Raw genomic sequence first — 18,330 nt, forward strand, 5'->3', positions numbered from 1 at the left:
ATTTATATGTACTATATGGTAGTACATTAACTTTTTCAAATGTAAAATAAAATTCTACATTGGTTTCTACTGTAGGTATAGGTCACAAATTAGATTGGGAATGAGAACAGTTGACTAAATGGAACCAGGTAAATATTTTACATCGGAGATGCTTTGCCACACGCATCAACTGCAGGAGCAAGTCAGTGATATTGTAAGTTATTCTTCTGAATCCATTGCAGAGTTGGAAATCTTTCTGTATCATCAGTAGATATCTCCGGGTTACAAGCGTTTCGCCCCTGTACACTTCGTCTGAGTGCGGCAGCGAGAACTGAGTTAGTCTTTGGCTGCGTAAGGGTTCCACCTGCGATCTCTTGTTAATCACAACTGCAAAAGAAGTTGACTACAGTGGAATTTGAACTCGAAATGTAAAGCGATGTGAATAGATGTCAACAATTTGGCCGACTCTCTGCCCCTTCTGCTGATCCTTAATGTAATTTTAAACATTGTCATTATATCCATACATTTCAAGAGAGGGTGTAGTCAATTAGATCGCTACAATATTTGACCGAAACTTTATTTTATTGATATCGAAAGGTAAGGTTGATCTCGTATGAATTTGAACTCAGAATGTAAAAGACTACAACAAAATACAGCGAAGTACTTTGTCCGACTAACGATTTCATCAATTCATCACCTTGCTATTCCATACTATTGCATTACGAGCAATTTATTAGGTCACAATGATACCACTAAAGGTTTAAAATGTACTGTCATCATCATTATCAAGTCTCCTTAACTCGTGCAGCCAGTTGTTGGGTTGCCAGTCTATACGCTTTTGCAGTCAGATGTCGCCACTAGTCTCTCTTCTTTGTCATGCGCATCAGGATCGAGATGTTTTGAGTTGACCAGTTCTTAATGTTATTATTCAAGGACTTTCTTTGACTGCCCATCCTTCGCTCTCCCTCTATTGTGCCCTGAATGGTTTTGGACAGTGAGTTGTAGTGGGATACGTGACAGTACCAGGAAAGCTTCCGTCTTTTTATCTATCTGAGAGCGTTGACTTCCTGCCAGACAAACCTACGAGATGTGTAACAGCCATCTGAAGCACTCACGCTCAAAAATGCCTAGATTCTTCGTCGTGTCAGCTGTGAGAGTTAAATTTTCATACCCATACAGAAGGAGTGAAATCACCAAATATTAAATAGCGTTTCTCTAAGTGGGCAGTATCATCCCAGGGGCAGAGTGGGCGCTGGGGACAAAAGGAGTGGTTGGAGACGAGAAATGCACCTGTACGGTTCTTTTTTTTTAATCTTTGCTTTTGTTTTTAATATCAATTTTAAAATTTTTTTTAATGCATTAGTATGATAAGCCACTGCTTGGTATTGCCCTGGTGCAGTACGAGGCAGTGGCTCATGCCTTCTGATCTTAAGTGACTGGAAGTGTTATCATGTACATTGTTCTGTCTTGGTATAAAAGATGGGCTACAGCAAATATTCTGCTCAATACCACAGATTTGCTTGTCAGTTGTTTGACTTTAACCAGTTGAGCATGTCCCTTAGTGGCTGATGATATGTGCATCTCTGATCACGAGCAGAAGTAGTGGGGGAGCATCATAGCCATGTGCTGAGGGGAATTCTTTGGGGTTTGGATAATTCACCTTTGGAAACATGGGTGTCTTTACAATGAAGACAGTGTAGCGGAAGCATAGTGATTTCATATTAACCCCCACCCATCCCCCCACGTATTTCATTTTACGCTCTTCCTCGGTAACTTGAAATTGTGTTCGTATAACCTGCAGGTAGGATGAAATCAATTTCAAATTACCCCTAGGTGGTAGTTGGAAGCTTTCAAATTACTCAAAGCACTTATTTAGAGAAGCAGCAGCACTAGCAGTAGTAGTAGTAGCAGCAGTAGTAGTAGTAGTAGTAGTAGTAGTAGTAGTAGTAGTAGTAGTAGTAGTGGTTGTGGCGGCGGCGGTGGTGGTGGTGGTGGTAGAGGAGGAGGAGTTTGGTTGTTGTCGTGGTGTGGAACACGGCTCAGACTAACCCGAGATGGCAAGGTGATAAAACTAAATCGATTTTAGATTATGGAGAAGCAACAGGCACAGGAGTTAGATTGAAGTCTTTTTATACCAGGCTCAAGTCACTAACTTTTGGTCTCTTAACAGGTATTTTAGTTGTCAATTTGCTCGCGTATCAACGGTTTCGTTAAAGGCATTTAGCGAATCAGAACTGAATCACAGATTGATATTGATTTTTTTTTTAAACATTGGATTAAGATCTAATTTCTTTTTTTTTTTTTTTTTTGTAAATGAAGGTTGTTACCGAAAAAAGGCTCCATGTATTACTGTTATTTTATATACCCCTAGTCAGATGGAATTCAAAATGACTTTTTAATCGACTCGGCCGAGGAAAGATGACTCAAATTAGTGCAATTATTGTAATTATTCTGAAATTTTGCTGCCTCTGACCACCCCACCACTCTGTAACAGATTAATATTGATTTCCAATTTTGGCACAATACCACGTATTTTTGGGTGGGGAAACGGAGAATATGGTCGATTAAATCGAAAACAATACTTGATTGATATTTTATCGACTACAAAAGGATAAAATGCAGTAAGAGCTGAACTCAGGAAAAGAATTGGCAAGAGAGCAGTCTTGAATTTTTAAGAAAGGTACATAGGATATTAAAACGTTCATATTTTTTTTTACCCAATGCAAAAGCGAAACGGGTGCGATTGCAGTTTACCCTTGACTTACTGTGAGTTTAATTCTGGTTTTATGAAGCTCTCATATCACAACAAATTTATATGCAGCTGGAATAGTAAGACGTCAGATGTTTTTATTCCAAGCTTAAATCTCAATGGGTTCGACTTCTTGCGGGGTCGATAAAATAAATATCTGCCAAAAACGATGGTCTATCTAATTGACTGGGTACTTTCTAAAAATATTGGTTTCAAATTTTGGCACAAGGCCAGCAATTTCGAGGAAGTGAGTAAGTCGGTTACATCGACCCCCAGTGCTAGATTGGTACTTAGTTTATCGACGCCGAAAGGATGAAAAGCAAAGTCGACTCCGGTAGTATTTGAACCCAGAACATAAAGACGGACGAAATGCCGCTAAGCATTTTTCACGGTGTACTAACGATCCTGGCAGCTTGCCGCTTTACTCCCTAAAAATGTTGATCTTCTTTGTGTTCTTAATCATAACACTTCATTTCACGTCACTCCAGTCTACTCAGCTGGCAAAAATGAGTAACACTGTGATGGACTGGCGTCCCGTCCAGGTGGGGATTTTATATGCCATGGAAACCGGGAAACCAGACTTTATGAGTTCGTATGACTCGAGAAGGAAACGTTAAACATGTGAAGGCACATAGCTCGGTAGTTAGAGTGTCGGGCTTACAATCATGAGCTAGTGAGTTCGATTCTTCCCGGACCGGGCTGTGTGTTGTGTTCTTGAGCAAAGCACTTTATTTCAAGTTGTTCCAGTTCACTCAACTGTAGACATGAGTTGCGACGTCACTGGTGCCGAGTTATATTGGCATTTGCCTTTCCCTTCGATATCAGTGACATGGAGAGGGGAAACTGGTATGCATGAGTGACTGCTGGTCTTCCATAAACAACCCTGCCCGGACTTGTACCTCGGAGGGGAACTTTCTAAGTGCAATCCCATGGTCATTCATGACCGAAAGGGTCTTTATATAAAAGCTCTAATACTGAGACAAGATTGTAAATTTAGGTAGGAAATATTCGATTGAAATCAGCTCTCAATATTGACAGGTATTATATTTTATTAACTCCGGAAAGATGAAAACCAATGCTGAAGTGTGTATGAAGCTAGAAGTGTTGTAAATTTTTGCTAGTATTGAATATAACATCGTATAATAGTGAAATACGCACGACTATATTTCAATTACATAACTATTTCTCCTCGAATAAATACATTTGAGAAAGACGTGTACATCTTGTTTCCTCTCACTTATTCTAAATTTGAGTCGGTACGCTTCGGAAGAAGATCAATATGGAGGAAATTATGAAACCGTTTCTGAAACGTTTTATCTAGACAGGCTTTATGTTTGTGTGTGTGTGTGTGTGTGTGTGTGTGTGTGTGTGTGTGTGTGTGTGTGTGTGTGTGTGTGTGTGTGTTTTGTTGTGTTTTTTTTTTTTAAAGATTGTTCTGCTCTTGCAAAATTTAGCTCAATCTAGTTAAAAGATTTATAGAACTTGGTTAATGCTTAAATGAGTTTCCTCAACTGTCACGCATCTCAGAAACAATCAATTTTGATTCTACTTAACTTCAATGATTTATCGGCAGACCAGTATTTCCAGGATCAATTCACCATATAAACTATAATACAAGACAATATAATTGTCGGTTCATCTTCGGTTATAGTTCGCTATTTCTATAACCATGCTTTATTTATTTATTTATTTATTACATGTATTATTTGTGCTTTAAAAAGTTTTTCACTTGCTCTTTATATATTCTATAATGTTTTTCATCTTCATCCCACACTTCACACACTACATACATACAAACATACATACATACACACACGTGCATTGTTAACTGTCAAAAAAAAGAGTACTGAATACTGTAATAGAGATGAATGACATTTTATTTTGGTCGAGTCTGAGTGGCAAGCTTGCAGAATCGTTAATACGCCGGACAAAATACTTAACAACATTTCGTCCAACTTTACATTCTGAGTTCAAATTATTCCGAGGTCGACTTTGCCTTTTATCCTTTTGTAAGTGTTGATAAAATAAGTACTAGGTGAGCACTGGGGTCAATGTAATTGATTAGCCCGCTCCCCCAAATTTCAGGCCTTGTGCCTACAGTAGAAAGAATTTTGTGTCTGGTGAAACTCGACTCTCCCCCCACCCACCTCCATCCCAACCTCTCCTTAATTTGTAGCCTTATACATTCGTGACAAATTGTTATTTTTTTTTTTTAAATACGTTTTCGATTGTCAGGAGAACAGATGGTGCGATTTCATTCACACATCTAGGTTCCTATGCCAGATATCATGTATTGTTTTCTATTCAAACCCGAAATATGTTTCTCTATTTCAAAAACAGTTATTCCAAACAAAGAGTGTTGTGCTCCCTATCTCGTGAGCTGAGTTTGCAAGCTGACTCTAATTCTCAGTTAAAGCTAAATCACTTCATTATACGCCGCTAGTTCTCTTGGAAAAGTCATGACTACATTTTTCTCTTCATCACTCTATCGATTTATACATTCTCTTTCCCGAGTAGAAGTACTTATGAAAAAGTACATGCTTCGTAAAGAATGACAGAAGTCGAATTTCGAAATGACTTTTATTCTCGGTTGCTTCTCATTTCCTCACTCCAGGATTCTTACAATAAATATCAATAATGTACCCAGTTAGGGTGTTTCGGCAGCATATCGATTAAACATCACACTTTTAAAACAAATGTACTCTAGCGCCTCACCAAATTTTTTTTACAATACAGACCTGACCTTTATAATGTGAAATTGTTTGCTTACTTACAGACTTTGGGTACAAATCTCACTGTAATCAAAACAAATTAGGGTAAATTTCTATTTAAGAATCATCGTGTTTTGAGTATTGAATTTGTCATTAAAAAAATAATATCAAAATATTTTATTACAAGAATTTATACTGAATGCAAAGTATATTGCTATCGGTTTGTATAGATTAAAAGCAGGAAAAAATAGGCTGATGTGAAAATTATGTCTTTTCTTAAGATATATTAGTCTGAGGAAAAGAGAGTTACATGACCCTCAACAGATCAACCGACTATACTGTACTTATCCTAGAGTGTAGTGTTTCTTTTCGAGGGTCCTGTATGCTGGGTGTGTGAGAATTGAAAAGGAGGCAGACAAATTGTCATGTTTAAATACAGTTAAGATGGTTTGCAATATTTAATTTATCAAATACAATGGCAAAGAAAGAAGAATTACATGAGGGCAAAATCTGTTTTGTTTTCTCATTAAAATTAAAAAGAGACGATAATGTCACTAATATTTTGGTGAGGATCTTGTCAGTTTGAGAACTTCTATAATAGTTAAAAGCTCCCGTCAGTCAGGGCCGACCATATTTTTGCATTTACAAGACTGAGCAAGGATTTTCTTGTGGAAGACAAGCAGTTGCCACCACATGCAAATCTCTCCTGTCCACACTGCCAATGTTTTCCAAGAGAAAGACCACTGAAATACATTTGATGTTTAGTTCGAAATTTAACGGGTTAGTATTGGAGGAAAACGGGATTAGGGAGTTGATACTAGGGATGGTATTGAATAAAAGTTTTAATATGGAATTTTGTGTCTCACCTACTAAACAGGTGTGTCGAAAGAGGATTGAGGGTGACAGTTTGTTTCCAGAAAAAAAGTAGAAGAGATACTGGAAAAATTAATCAGTACAGTCCTGATTGCGTATGTGAGTGGTGTCTATATTACACCAGATTTGTGAACAATAATCTAACATAGATAGTACTTTTGTTATCTAAAAGGTGAACAATTGCAGTGACAACTAATCTGAATGATGTCGTCTTGGATATAATAGGAGAGCGCGCTATTGCATCGATGATGCGGTCTAATAATACCGAAATTTGACTAGAGTTGTCACTGCACTGCCAAATATAAAATTCAGTTTCCACTGCACCTTGTTTGCAATAAAATCTAATCAGTTTAAATTACTGTCGATAGTATCACTATGACCTGGTGTGCCGATCGCTGGCTCATGGACTGCCGAAGATACTTATATAGAGAGAAATGCATGACAGGACTCGTCATGTTGGCGCTCCGAGGCTACGATAAACTAAATCAAAGCTTTCATCCACTCTTACTGCTTTTCTTTATGTATTTCTTTACATGAGATACTCCAATTTAATATTGTTCCATATTAGTGTCGCAGTATGTTTAAGACCTGCTGCTTGTGATAAATCATTAAAAATTTAGAGAGTACTTAGAGCGTCGTATGGAATCCCTTTATGCGTTATGTGTTCAGGTTCTATGTCAATGTTTACTTTGCTTGCCTCCGTGTGTGTGTGTGTGTGTGTGTGTGTGTGTGTGTGTGTGTGTGTGTGTGTGTGTGTGTGTGTGTGTGTGTAAGATATAAAGCTAACTTTGTAAAATTTTAACCCAGAACGGGTAGCCTAAGGGATACCGCTTGACACTCAATTGACACTACAAACTTGATTCCTTCGTCCTATTTTTAATATCTCTGCAAAATCGCAGATGATCTTTGATGTTTGTCCATGGTAGGTTTTTTATTTTATTGCTGGACGTCTGGCAACTAGATTGAACTATTTCTGCAATAAACCTCTTAATGTCTTAGCGGAGAATTTTACTGCTGCTAGTTACTGTGCTTGCACAGTACTGCTAAATGTAAACGATGATGTAACGCTAAGACGATGAATCATACAATCAGTTTGAAGGTTTGTGATACGATGTTCGCCTGATCTGCTAGATGATTTGTATTCACCTGTATGATGAAAACTGTCCAGGTAGCACTAATAGATATTTTTATCTGAGGTGATACATAACTGACTAACGGCTAGGAAAATTATCAATTCAACGGAAAGAATCAATTTAAGCTCACTTTTTCAAACGATAATAGTTTAATAAATTTATGAAATGTTGATGCCTCTTGCAGTCTCATAAATATCAAATAGAAGATGAAATAGAAAATAATATTTCATTATTCATATATTATAATAGATTAACTTTATAACTAGCAAATATTTAATAGGTAATCAGTTTTCATTTTTATATATAAAAAAAAAAATATTGAGAAAAATACTAAATTTCCTCTTTGTGTTCAAACATATGACCAAACTGTATACATACATACATACACAAGCATACAAACATGTATACATACATACATACACAAGCATACAAACATGTATACATACATGCACATATATAAGCATACACACGTACACATACACACGCGCGCACACACACACATATACACGTGCGCGCAGGCGTGTATCATAGTCAGGGACCAGGTCGTAGATGTGCGACGAAATGTTTTGATACTTCATAATAGACTGTAAAATTACGAAACGAACAAAGAAATGAATATAACAGCTTTCATGTCGTTAAATAATGTCTAAATGATTTCCACGCGATAACTTTTACAAGCAAACTCGCGCGCGCGCGCATGCATATTTATGTGTTTGTATGTGCTTATTCGTGTGCGTGTGCGTGTGTAAACATGCATTCAGCTCTGTCAGTAAATTTGCAGATTACAATGCGCATCTACGCTTTATGACAAAATTTATGTGTATATGTGTGTATGTATTTGAGTGTACGTGCGCGCGCGCGCGTGTATGTATGCATGTATGTATGTATGTAGGTAGGTAGATATGTATTCCAGGGCCGGATCGACACAACTAATTACTATCAATATGGAGTTTACCAACGCATCGCTTCTGTAGTGAAGCGTGCGGACTGCACAGAGAGGTCACTTTCAGGATGGAGATGAGACAAATTTGGCCAAGGCTGGCATTACGTTTGAGGAAGAGGGGAACCAAGCTGGCAATTTGTACAGGCGACTTAAAACACACTACGTTACTCTACTGCAACGCTATGCATATTCTTACAGCTGAAAGTTATATCCTTTGGCAGGTTATACGTGGCGCCATAACCAAGTCTTGATCATCATAGCTAGTGCACAAATAATAATATAACAGCATCACTGTAATGAGAATTAACGGCAAGCCTGTTTTCCTGAAGAGAGGCCGAGAAAAGGTTACTCAGAGTATAGACCGGTGGTTCTCAATCAGGGTTCAAATGTCCTTTGAGGTTTTATATAAGAATTTTTTGTTGAAATTTATGTACAATAAATTGGTTATACTTCTACGATACACAGAATATTTCAACCATATTTTCATACAATTCTTAATAATGATTTCAAATTTTGGCACAAGGCCAGCAATTTGGGTGCGGGGGTAAGTCGATTGCATCGATCTCCAGCGCACAACTGGTACTTATTTTATCGACTCTGAAAGGATGAATAGTAAAAATCGACCTCGATAGAATTTGAACTCAGAGCATGGATGACGGACGAAATGCCGCTAAGTATTCTGCCCGGCCTGCTAACGATTCTGCCAGCTCGCCGCCTTGTACAACTCATAATAATAGTCACTTATAAAAATATAATAGGATTTTTTAAACATCGAATGGCCAAGAGTGGGGCCGTCCGAGTAAATTAGGAATCAAAGGAGTCCATAGGTAAAATGGTTGAAAAACACTAGTGCAGACTAAAGAAAGCAGAGGTAGAGACTTCTGGACAGAGCTAATGACTTGTTGCTGCTGGATGTGAGGAACACAGCCGTAATCCCAATTCAAATTGCATTAAAAAGCAACGCTAACAGCTCTATAGAATGGTTTGATCTAACAATACGAAAAAGTCCGAATTGTAGAGTTAACAGTGCCTAGGGAAGGCAGGAGAGTGTGGGTACATGAAAGGAAATGATTAAGATAGGAACTCATAAGGCGTGTGAGGCACAAGAATAGCAATGTACTCGTATAGTGCTTCTAGAGGAGATGGCATGTCGTGGATTTGTAATTAAATCAATGGTGTCCGTCCGACTTTGTCAATGAACTTGGGAGAAACGGTAGAGCCACGGTTTGCGAACTGCAAAAGGAAGCAGAGAAAATTTAACCGTCGATATGGTAAGAGTTTGTGAGAGAAAGACAAAAGCTGAAAGTATAAAATAAATCCTCAAAAATAAATAATTATTAGGTGGCTGCTGTTGCTCCTATTTTCGTAAAGTGATTGCATAGATGACAGCAAGAAAGATGCATTCTGTGATATGGGTCAAAAAGAACCTTTACATTCCCTGATAGCATCAATACTATTCAGTATACCTGGAACGAGTGGTTCTGTTAGGTGATTAAATCGTTGCGATCCTCTGTCAACAGCTGATGAAGTGTAAGCTCTATGGAAGTTGATTTTTGTGGATTTTTTTAATGAATTACTCAGAGACAATAGCACTAACTTTTTTTTTTCGGGATCACTGACACTTATATGGGGAATGAAAGAGGATAAAAAAAAAAGGCATGACTATTGTGTTTGAATCAGGTCTAATTCTGGTCCGACTGCTTGCAACTAAGTGGATTCCACTAAAAACACCGAATGGTGTTAAAGAGGGTGAAGAAATGAATTTAACACCTAAAGATAGATATAGTCCATCGGAGGGACTTCCACGCATAGTCTGTCCATGGAATTCCATTTACAACACCGGGTCAACCCGTGCCGACAGTAGAAGATAACTTTGCCTAAAATGTTGCACAGTGGGATCAAACGTGGTCTCACAGGATTACCAAACAAACTTATTAAATATACAGCCATGCCGGCGCTCCAAAGGACGAACGTTCAAATGAATAGAAGCGAGAGCTCAGTTGTAAGTTTGAACCCGAGTCTGGTTAATTGACGTATTCGAGTAATTACCGCCCTACCACAATACGTAAAGCAACTGTCAGCTTTGTTATTAAACGTTTACATGAGGAATTCTATTAAATATGGCAAATATATTTTCTCTTGCTTCTCTTCAAAGAATCGGATATAATCTTCCCGAATGTTACCTATAATATAGGCTTGACCAGTAATATTTAAAATATAAATCGCTTTGTGGATATACCCCAACCACTATAAATAAATAAACAACCACCCATCAATTATATATATATATATATATATATATATATATATATATATATATATATATGTATGTATGTATGTATATGTATATATATATATGATCGTTTTGTGAGAATTAGTATTAACTGAATTATGAACATGCACACACACATGTACACATTAAGCATACTTTATACCACCGAGTCGCGTGAAAAAAATATCCCTTTCAGTAAAAATTCTCTTGTACCTTTATTTATGAGCCACAGAAACTACCATTTTAAGGCTGCAAGTGTCGCAAGATTAACTAACAGTAACAGTAGTATTCTTAACGTAATAATGAACATGACGAGAGCACTACTTGCACTGCTACTGGTTTGACTGTAGTGCTCCTAGACATAAGCAGCAGCAGCAGCAGCAGCCGCTATTGGTAAATTACAGTTAGGCGAGCTTCAGCTGAACTAGTCGTCAGCTCTGTCAGTCGCTGGATTTGGCTGTGATGTGTAGTGTTTGTTATAAGCTGAACTCTCCACTTCCTAATGCTAGCGCCGGCGTGTTGTGTGTACAGGATACACACACAAGCTTTATTCTAATCAACGAAAACATTTCTTTTCATTTACAAACAAGGAATTGACTGTATGTGTAGATAATTTTTTTAATCGAATTTAGAGTGCAGAAGTAAAATTTCAAAAACAAAGCAAAAAAATTAAAAAAAGAACTTTATTTTAAGTTGTAATTTATTATATCTATTTTAATGTTATTCGAAACACTACGCAAACGTTTTCTGTTAGAATACACAGTGTTGGTCTTATCCAGTGAAGATCTTTGACTTCAGTTTCCTTTACATCTGCTTATTCCATCATGTCGTCCCCTCCACAGAGATTCACTGTCGTAGAAGCTGATGAAGAAGTCCCACTTGGCGAGGTTGGTGAATCAAGTCCAACTAAAGGTAATGACAGCAAGGGGAACCAACAGCGCGATTATGGATCTGTACCTTCATCTTCTCCAACATCCCCATCCGGAGAAATACCAACTATTAGAATCATTGATGACAACAACGGGAAATCTGCTAACTACGGTAGGTCTTTCTTTCTTCCTTCTCAGTTTCTAGCATTCTTCATTCATTCATTCATTTCTTGTTTATTTGTTTCTATTGTATCTAAATGAGATGTTGGCGAGTGCCAAATAGATTATACTGCAACCATATTACATCACAAGAATACTAGATCTTTCCTTATGGTCATTTCAAGGTAGAAATTCTTCAACATTAATCTAACCTTGAATGGAAAATTTGCGGATATTTGTAATTTCCCAAATCGCTTTTTAAAATCTTCCTAAGTTCTGATTTCTCGCTTTCTGTGTTATCAATGTATTATGGATATTATTGATTTCTGTCTGAGGCACAAAGCCAAACATTTGTAGAAAGAAATGGGATTGTGTGGAGTTCATCCATTTCTTGGTGGTCACAAATAGCATCATTCTTAATAACTATCAAGGTTAGAAATTATAATTGTTACTACGAAAGGATTCGTCTTCTCCCTATCATTATTCCTTCAAATTGCGTGCTTAAAAGAACACAAAAGAAAACTTGTGGAAAATACAATTGATATCTGAAAGATGTTGCGACGTGGTTAACTGGTGTTGTAATATATGCAGTGGGGTTCAGAATTTGGAAAGAAAACCAAAAAAGAGAAATAGGTAGCACTGTCATTTTTATCAAAATACGTATGAAGTAAGAAAGACTAGTTGTTGGTGGGTAGTTGAACAGGAAAATGGTTGCGATTCTTATATATTTTTAATTTTTAATTATTCTATTAAATTCGGCGTAGGGTCATAGAGGAACATTTAAACAATTATTCATTTGTTATTATGACGTGGAAGTCTATGAATAAAGTCAGTGCTTGTGTTGTAGTGTTTGGTGTGTGCGCTTGTGTTTTAGAGTGTGTGTGTGTGTTCGTAAGGGGTGAGGACAGAGTAATTAAGGGGTAGATTAGTCAGATCTTCCTCCATTTCCGCCCCCATCCATGCTATGTTTTATTCGTTTATTTATTATCAATATTATTATTGTTATTATTATCAGTATTATTATTATTATTATTATTATTATTATTATTGCTGTTATTATTGACTTACTAGGATCTTGCGTCGACACTTAAATCTTTCAAGTTGTATTCATTGTTGTTGTAATCAGTTCTGCTACTTAAACCTATACTCACTTAATTAGTACTGTCATATTCCAAATTAAGATAGATAGATAGATAGATAGATCGTGCGTGCGTATGTAAGTGCGTGCGTATGTAAGTGCGCTCGTGGCGCGTGTGTGTGAGCGTAATCAATGTTTCTCAAGAACATTTGCTTTGCGGGGAAATAGTCATTTGTGAGGGATCGAGAAAAAAAAAACAACATATGAATAAACAATAAAAATAATTTAATGTAAAACCCCTCAAAAAAAATCTGTTCGATGGCCTTTTTCATTCTCTCTTTCCTTTTTTCTTTTATATATTTATATATATATTTGATTTGTCAAGGATCAGTTAGCAATGTTTTCATCGCTTCCTGCAACAGAAAATGCGGCGAGGGAGGGGGAGAACACATGACCAGCAATTCTGTAATGACAGGTGTCAGTCGACAAAGATGTCTAACTGGTGTTTAAATTTTTGTAAAACGATTCCTTCTTTATATTTACGTTTCATTTTACATTTATTTTGTAGTGGTTACTGGTCACCGGAATAATTATTAGACAAAACAAACAAACAAACAAAAAATACCAATTAGGAGCAAAGAAATTTTCTAGCTTCATGTTTTTCTTTCAATAAATATTTTTTTAAAAGTTCCAACAATAATTGAGATAAATCCGAAATTCTATATTTCTCTGTATCCTCGTATTTAATTATTTATTTCTTGCCTTCTTTTCGGGTTTCGTTGCATTTTATTTCACAAAATATTTACTATTTCTTTGTTTTGCAATCAAAACACGACGTTTCTTTACTTCTTTCTACGCTTTATTTTATTTACGTTTTTTAATTCTTTTTGTCACTTTTGAGAGAAGAGATTAAGTTAAACGTCATCCAATCTTAGCCAACAGAATGAACAGAGATAGGCACGATCTGCTTAAAATACCAATAAATCCATTCCTCACATCATTTGCTACCGTCTTTTACAAGGACACTTTTTCAATGAAATCTAAGGTGCAGTGTCTTAAGACACGATGGTCAAAGCTGGAGCAGCTAAGATCATCTCAGCGGCGCTCGATGGGGGGATCACTAAAACAACGACATAGCATATATACATTGGTTGTATATATGTGCAGACGTTCACGAGCATTTGTATTAATATGCAAAAGTTTATATATGCATTTACGGATGCTATGCACAATATCGTATGTACGTATATAGCTACGGGTGTACATGCACGCAGGTATGCATATGAGGGCATTTACATATATTGATGTAAATGAATATAAGCATATTGGTGTAGATGTATATGGATATACAGTTACACCAATGTATGTGCATATGAACGATGTACATTGGTGGATGCATATATATAGCATATATAAACACATATGCATAATGGTGTGTGTGTGTGTGTTACATACACAAGTTCATATAAGTATGTGTGAGTGTTTGTGCACAAAAAGATATAGACGTGTGTGTGAGTGTATTCGAATATTACGATGTGTATATTTGTGTAGGTAGATAGATAGAGAGAGAGAGAGAGAGAGATAAGAGACAGAGAGAAAGAGATAGATAGATATAGATACATTGAAAATTCAATATTAACTTATTACCTTCAAGTTATACATTGTTATTGTAAAGATTTTTCATATTTCTTTATTACTACCGAAGATTAAACTTGACCATTAGTTATGCTTATAATATAAAACGTTTGAGAAAAAAAACTGTATTTAGATAAACACGGACATAATCATATTGGTATGCTTATCTGTGTGTGTGCGTGCAAATATTCATATCTGTGTATCATCCACCTCTGGATATATATATATAAATATATATATGTATATATACACACACAGACGCACATGATATATATATATATATATATATATATATACACACACACACGGGCGCATATAATAATTATATATATATATATACATATATATAATATATATTTATATACATATATGCATATAATATATATTTACATGCGTATAATATATATATATATACATGCATATAATTATATCTATATATACATGCATATAATATTATATATAGATGCATATAATATATATATATATAGATAGATAGATGCATATAATATATATATATACATATATATAGTTCTATATAATATATATATATATACATATATATATAGATGCATATAATATATATATATATACATATATATATACATGCATATAATATATACATATATAGACATGCACATATATATATAATGTATGTATACATAATACGTGTGTGTGAGTATATATATATGCATATAATTATGCATTTATATGTATATGTGTACATATACATATATATGCATTACACAATAAATAGTGTGTGTATATATATATATATATATATATATACACACACACACATACTCACATATATACACATACACACATATAAATATGAAAACAAATATTTAAATTTAGATTTATATACATTTCTAAATTATTAATTTTGATAAATATATATCTCCAACCCCGTCCTCATTTACTGCTTGCTTTCCATATTTGCATGTGTTGAATGCATCTTCATAGAGAGAATAAGCATGGATTCAAGAGTGCTGCTCACCTACATAGGTTGACAGATCTCTTCTTGCATCCATTTCATTTTGTCTTTAGATGCTACAGCATCATAACATAGCAAACACCATCCACTTCACAAAGTTAAATGAATGCATTTGTTTGTTTGTTTTTGGGGGGGATTTTTGTCTTTTTTTTTTTTTTGACACCAGTATGAAGTGTCTCAACCTTGACAAAAACTATGAAACTCTCAAATTCTCATACTTTAGAGCAGGAATCAGGGGAGCTTTTTTTAACCAATTACCCCAAAATATAGTTATTTACACTGACGTTATCCATTTGATTTGAAAGGAAGAAAATCATAGATTCTTTAAATTCAAAAGGTTTATTGAATCTGTTTATATGAATCTATTTAACATCCATTACATTGGATAGATGCAATTTTGCCAGAAGAAAAATTTCTGTCATAACAAGGAACACATTTTTTTTTTTTTTATGTAATTTTACTTATGCCTAATGAGTCCTCATTACCCCAAGAATTTCATTTTTACCCCATTTGGAGTAATTTACTCTTGGTTCGCCAACCCCTGCTCTAGCGAGTGGTGTACATTTATATGGGGTGTATTTTTGCATGCACCAGCACTAGAAAGGTGGCTATGACATCAACATGACTGAAGATACTTCAGAACACTATGGCTCTGCTCACTTACTAGCTGCTTTGTAGAAGCATGAGTGACAGAACATGAAGCATGAGTGACAGAAGTATAAATGGTAGCAATGAGAGGAATCTACCATAGGAGGTGAAGTGGTAGGAGTAGTCAATACTCTGCAATAAGTACTTTACAGTCAAGGCAACAGGCAAAGTGACTAAGATTTCAGAGAGATGACAGATGCCCATGTGATCAAAGATGTGAGGGAGAAGGAGGATGACTACTCTGGCAAAGTGACATGAGATGATGATTGGATGGGTGTACAGCAGTGGAGGGTGAGGAAGGAGTGAACTGGGCACAAGTAGTCTAAGGTAACCACTTATACACAGGTAATGCATTGTGCTGGAAGGGACAAGTGATGAGTGTTGTGACAGGGGGGTGGTGGAAAGCAAGGGTGTCTTGTACACACACACACACACACACATATACACACACACACTGACACACATAAGTGTATATACATGTGTTTGTGTGTCTTATGTAATATGTATGGGTGTGTGTATAAATGTGTGTGTGAGTATATGTATATGTGTGTATGCATGTGTGTCTGTGTGTATGCAGGCATGGTTGTTTGGTTAAGAATCTGGCATCACGGTCTTGTGGTCTCAGGTTTGGTCTCACAGTGCATCACCTTGGGCAAGCATTTTGTACTATATCCTCAGGCCAACCAAAACTTTATGTGTGGATTTCTGGATTTGGTGTACAGAAACTGGAAAAAGTTAAAACAATCGTGTGCGCATGTCTGTGTGTGGGTGCACATGTGAGTGTGAGTGTGTGTGTGTGTGAGGGTGGTGTGTATGGACACATGCATGTGTGAGCGCATGTGTGTGTGTGTGGGGGGGGGGCTTTATGTATATGTGTGCATGTGTGGGTGCACGCATGTGTGGGTGCACGCATGTGTGGGTGCACGCATGTGTGGGTGTGTCTGTGTTGTACCCTTGATTTGTCATCACGTCATGCAAACAATGCTGTTTGCTTCCAAACATCTATGAAAAAATGTCAGGCCATGGGAAGTTATTACCGTATCTAGAAATAGATGAGTGTTGGGTACAGAAGAACATCTGGCTTCAGAAAATGTGCAACAATTTCCACTTGACCCATGCACACATGGAAACATAAGTATTAAGTGATGATGATGATATATATACCAAAATATATGTATGTGTAGATATATATAACTATATATGCATGTGTACTTCTATGTATATGTAGTCCTGCCAATGCCAGTCTGGAACACGGACGTTAAGTGATGATGTCGGTGCATATATGTATCCATGTATAAAATTTAGAAATTCATATATGTATATATCTATGAATTTGTGTGTGTCTGTATGTAATATACGTGAAGGATTTTCATGTATGTATTATATATATATGAATTTATTAATATACCTATTATATGATTATATATCAATATACATATGTATGCATTTCTATGTAGATAATTATAGATTTATACATATATGTGTGTGTATGTGTGTGTGTGTGTGTGTGTGTATGTGTGTGTGTATATATATATATATATATATAGATTGATAGATAGATATAGATATATATATTGATAGACAGATATAGATATTAATATATTGATAGATACTTAGATATAGATATATATGTATAAAAAGATAGATACATAGATATAGATAAATAGATATATAGACAGATGGAGATATGTATATACATACAGATATAGATGTATACATATTTATATAGAGATATATATGTATCTATTATTATGATTGACCGTTGACTGAACACTATTCAATTTTTTTTCTCCGTGTTTTTCTCCTTGTCTCCGTATTCTTTCTGTTGAAGAGCGTAGCTCGAAACGTCAAAGACTTTCCGTATTCCCGAGCGTCATACTAATATATACTTTTGTTATTTACACCACCTGTCCTCGTCTGTTGTTATTTTTTGTATATTCTCCCATATATATATAGACAGAGAGATATGGATGTATATGTATATATATATGTGTCTGTATGCATACATATGTGTATAGATATGTATATATATATATATATATATATATATATAAGGCAGACTGTATGACGCATGCGTACGAACAACCATGCTACATGGCAGTGAAACATGGGCTGTAACTGCTGAGGACATACGTAAGCTCGCAAGGAATGAAGCCAGTATGCTCCGTTGGATGTGTAATGTCAATGTGAATACCCGTCAGAGTGTAAGTATCTTGAGAGAAAAGCTGAACATTAGAAGCATCAGTTGTGGTGTGCAAGAGAGACGATTGCGCTGGTATGGACATGT

At 35.9% G+C, this 18,330-nt stretch overlaps 1 protein-coding gene across 3 annotated transcripts in view; it reads left to right on the top strand.

Annotated features, from left to right (window-relative positions):
- Positions 1–11,000: 11,000 nt before the first annotated feature.
- The window catches only part of LOC106871151 (solute carrier family 12 member 4), a 187,968-nt gene continuing 180,638 nt past the window's right edge, over positions 11,001–18,330 (top strand). For all 3 annotated transcript variants that reach the window (XM_052966163.1, XM_052966165.1, XM_052966173.1), the window contains exon 1: positions 11,001–11,701. In XM_052966163.1, coding sequence (XP_052822123.1) covers positions 11,485–11,701 — 217 coding nt within the window. In that variant the 5' untranslated portion in view covers positions 11,001–11,484. The remainder of the gene's footprint in view (positions 11,702–18,330) is intronic.

This window comes from Octopus bimaculoides, chromosome 1 (assembly GCF_001194135.2).
Source record: "Octopus bimaculoides isolate UCB-OBI-ISO-001 chromosome 1, ASM119413v2, whole genome shotgun sequence".
In the NCBI taxonomy this organism is placed as follows: Eukaryota; Metazoa; Mollusca; class Cephalopoda; order Octopoda; family Octopodidae; genus Octopus; species Octopus bimaculoides.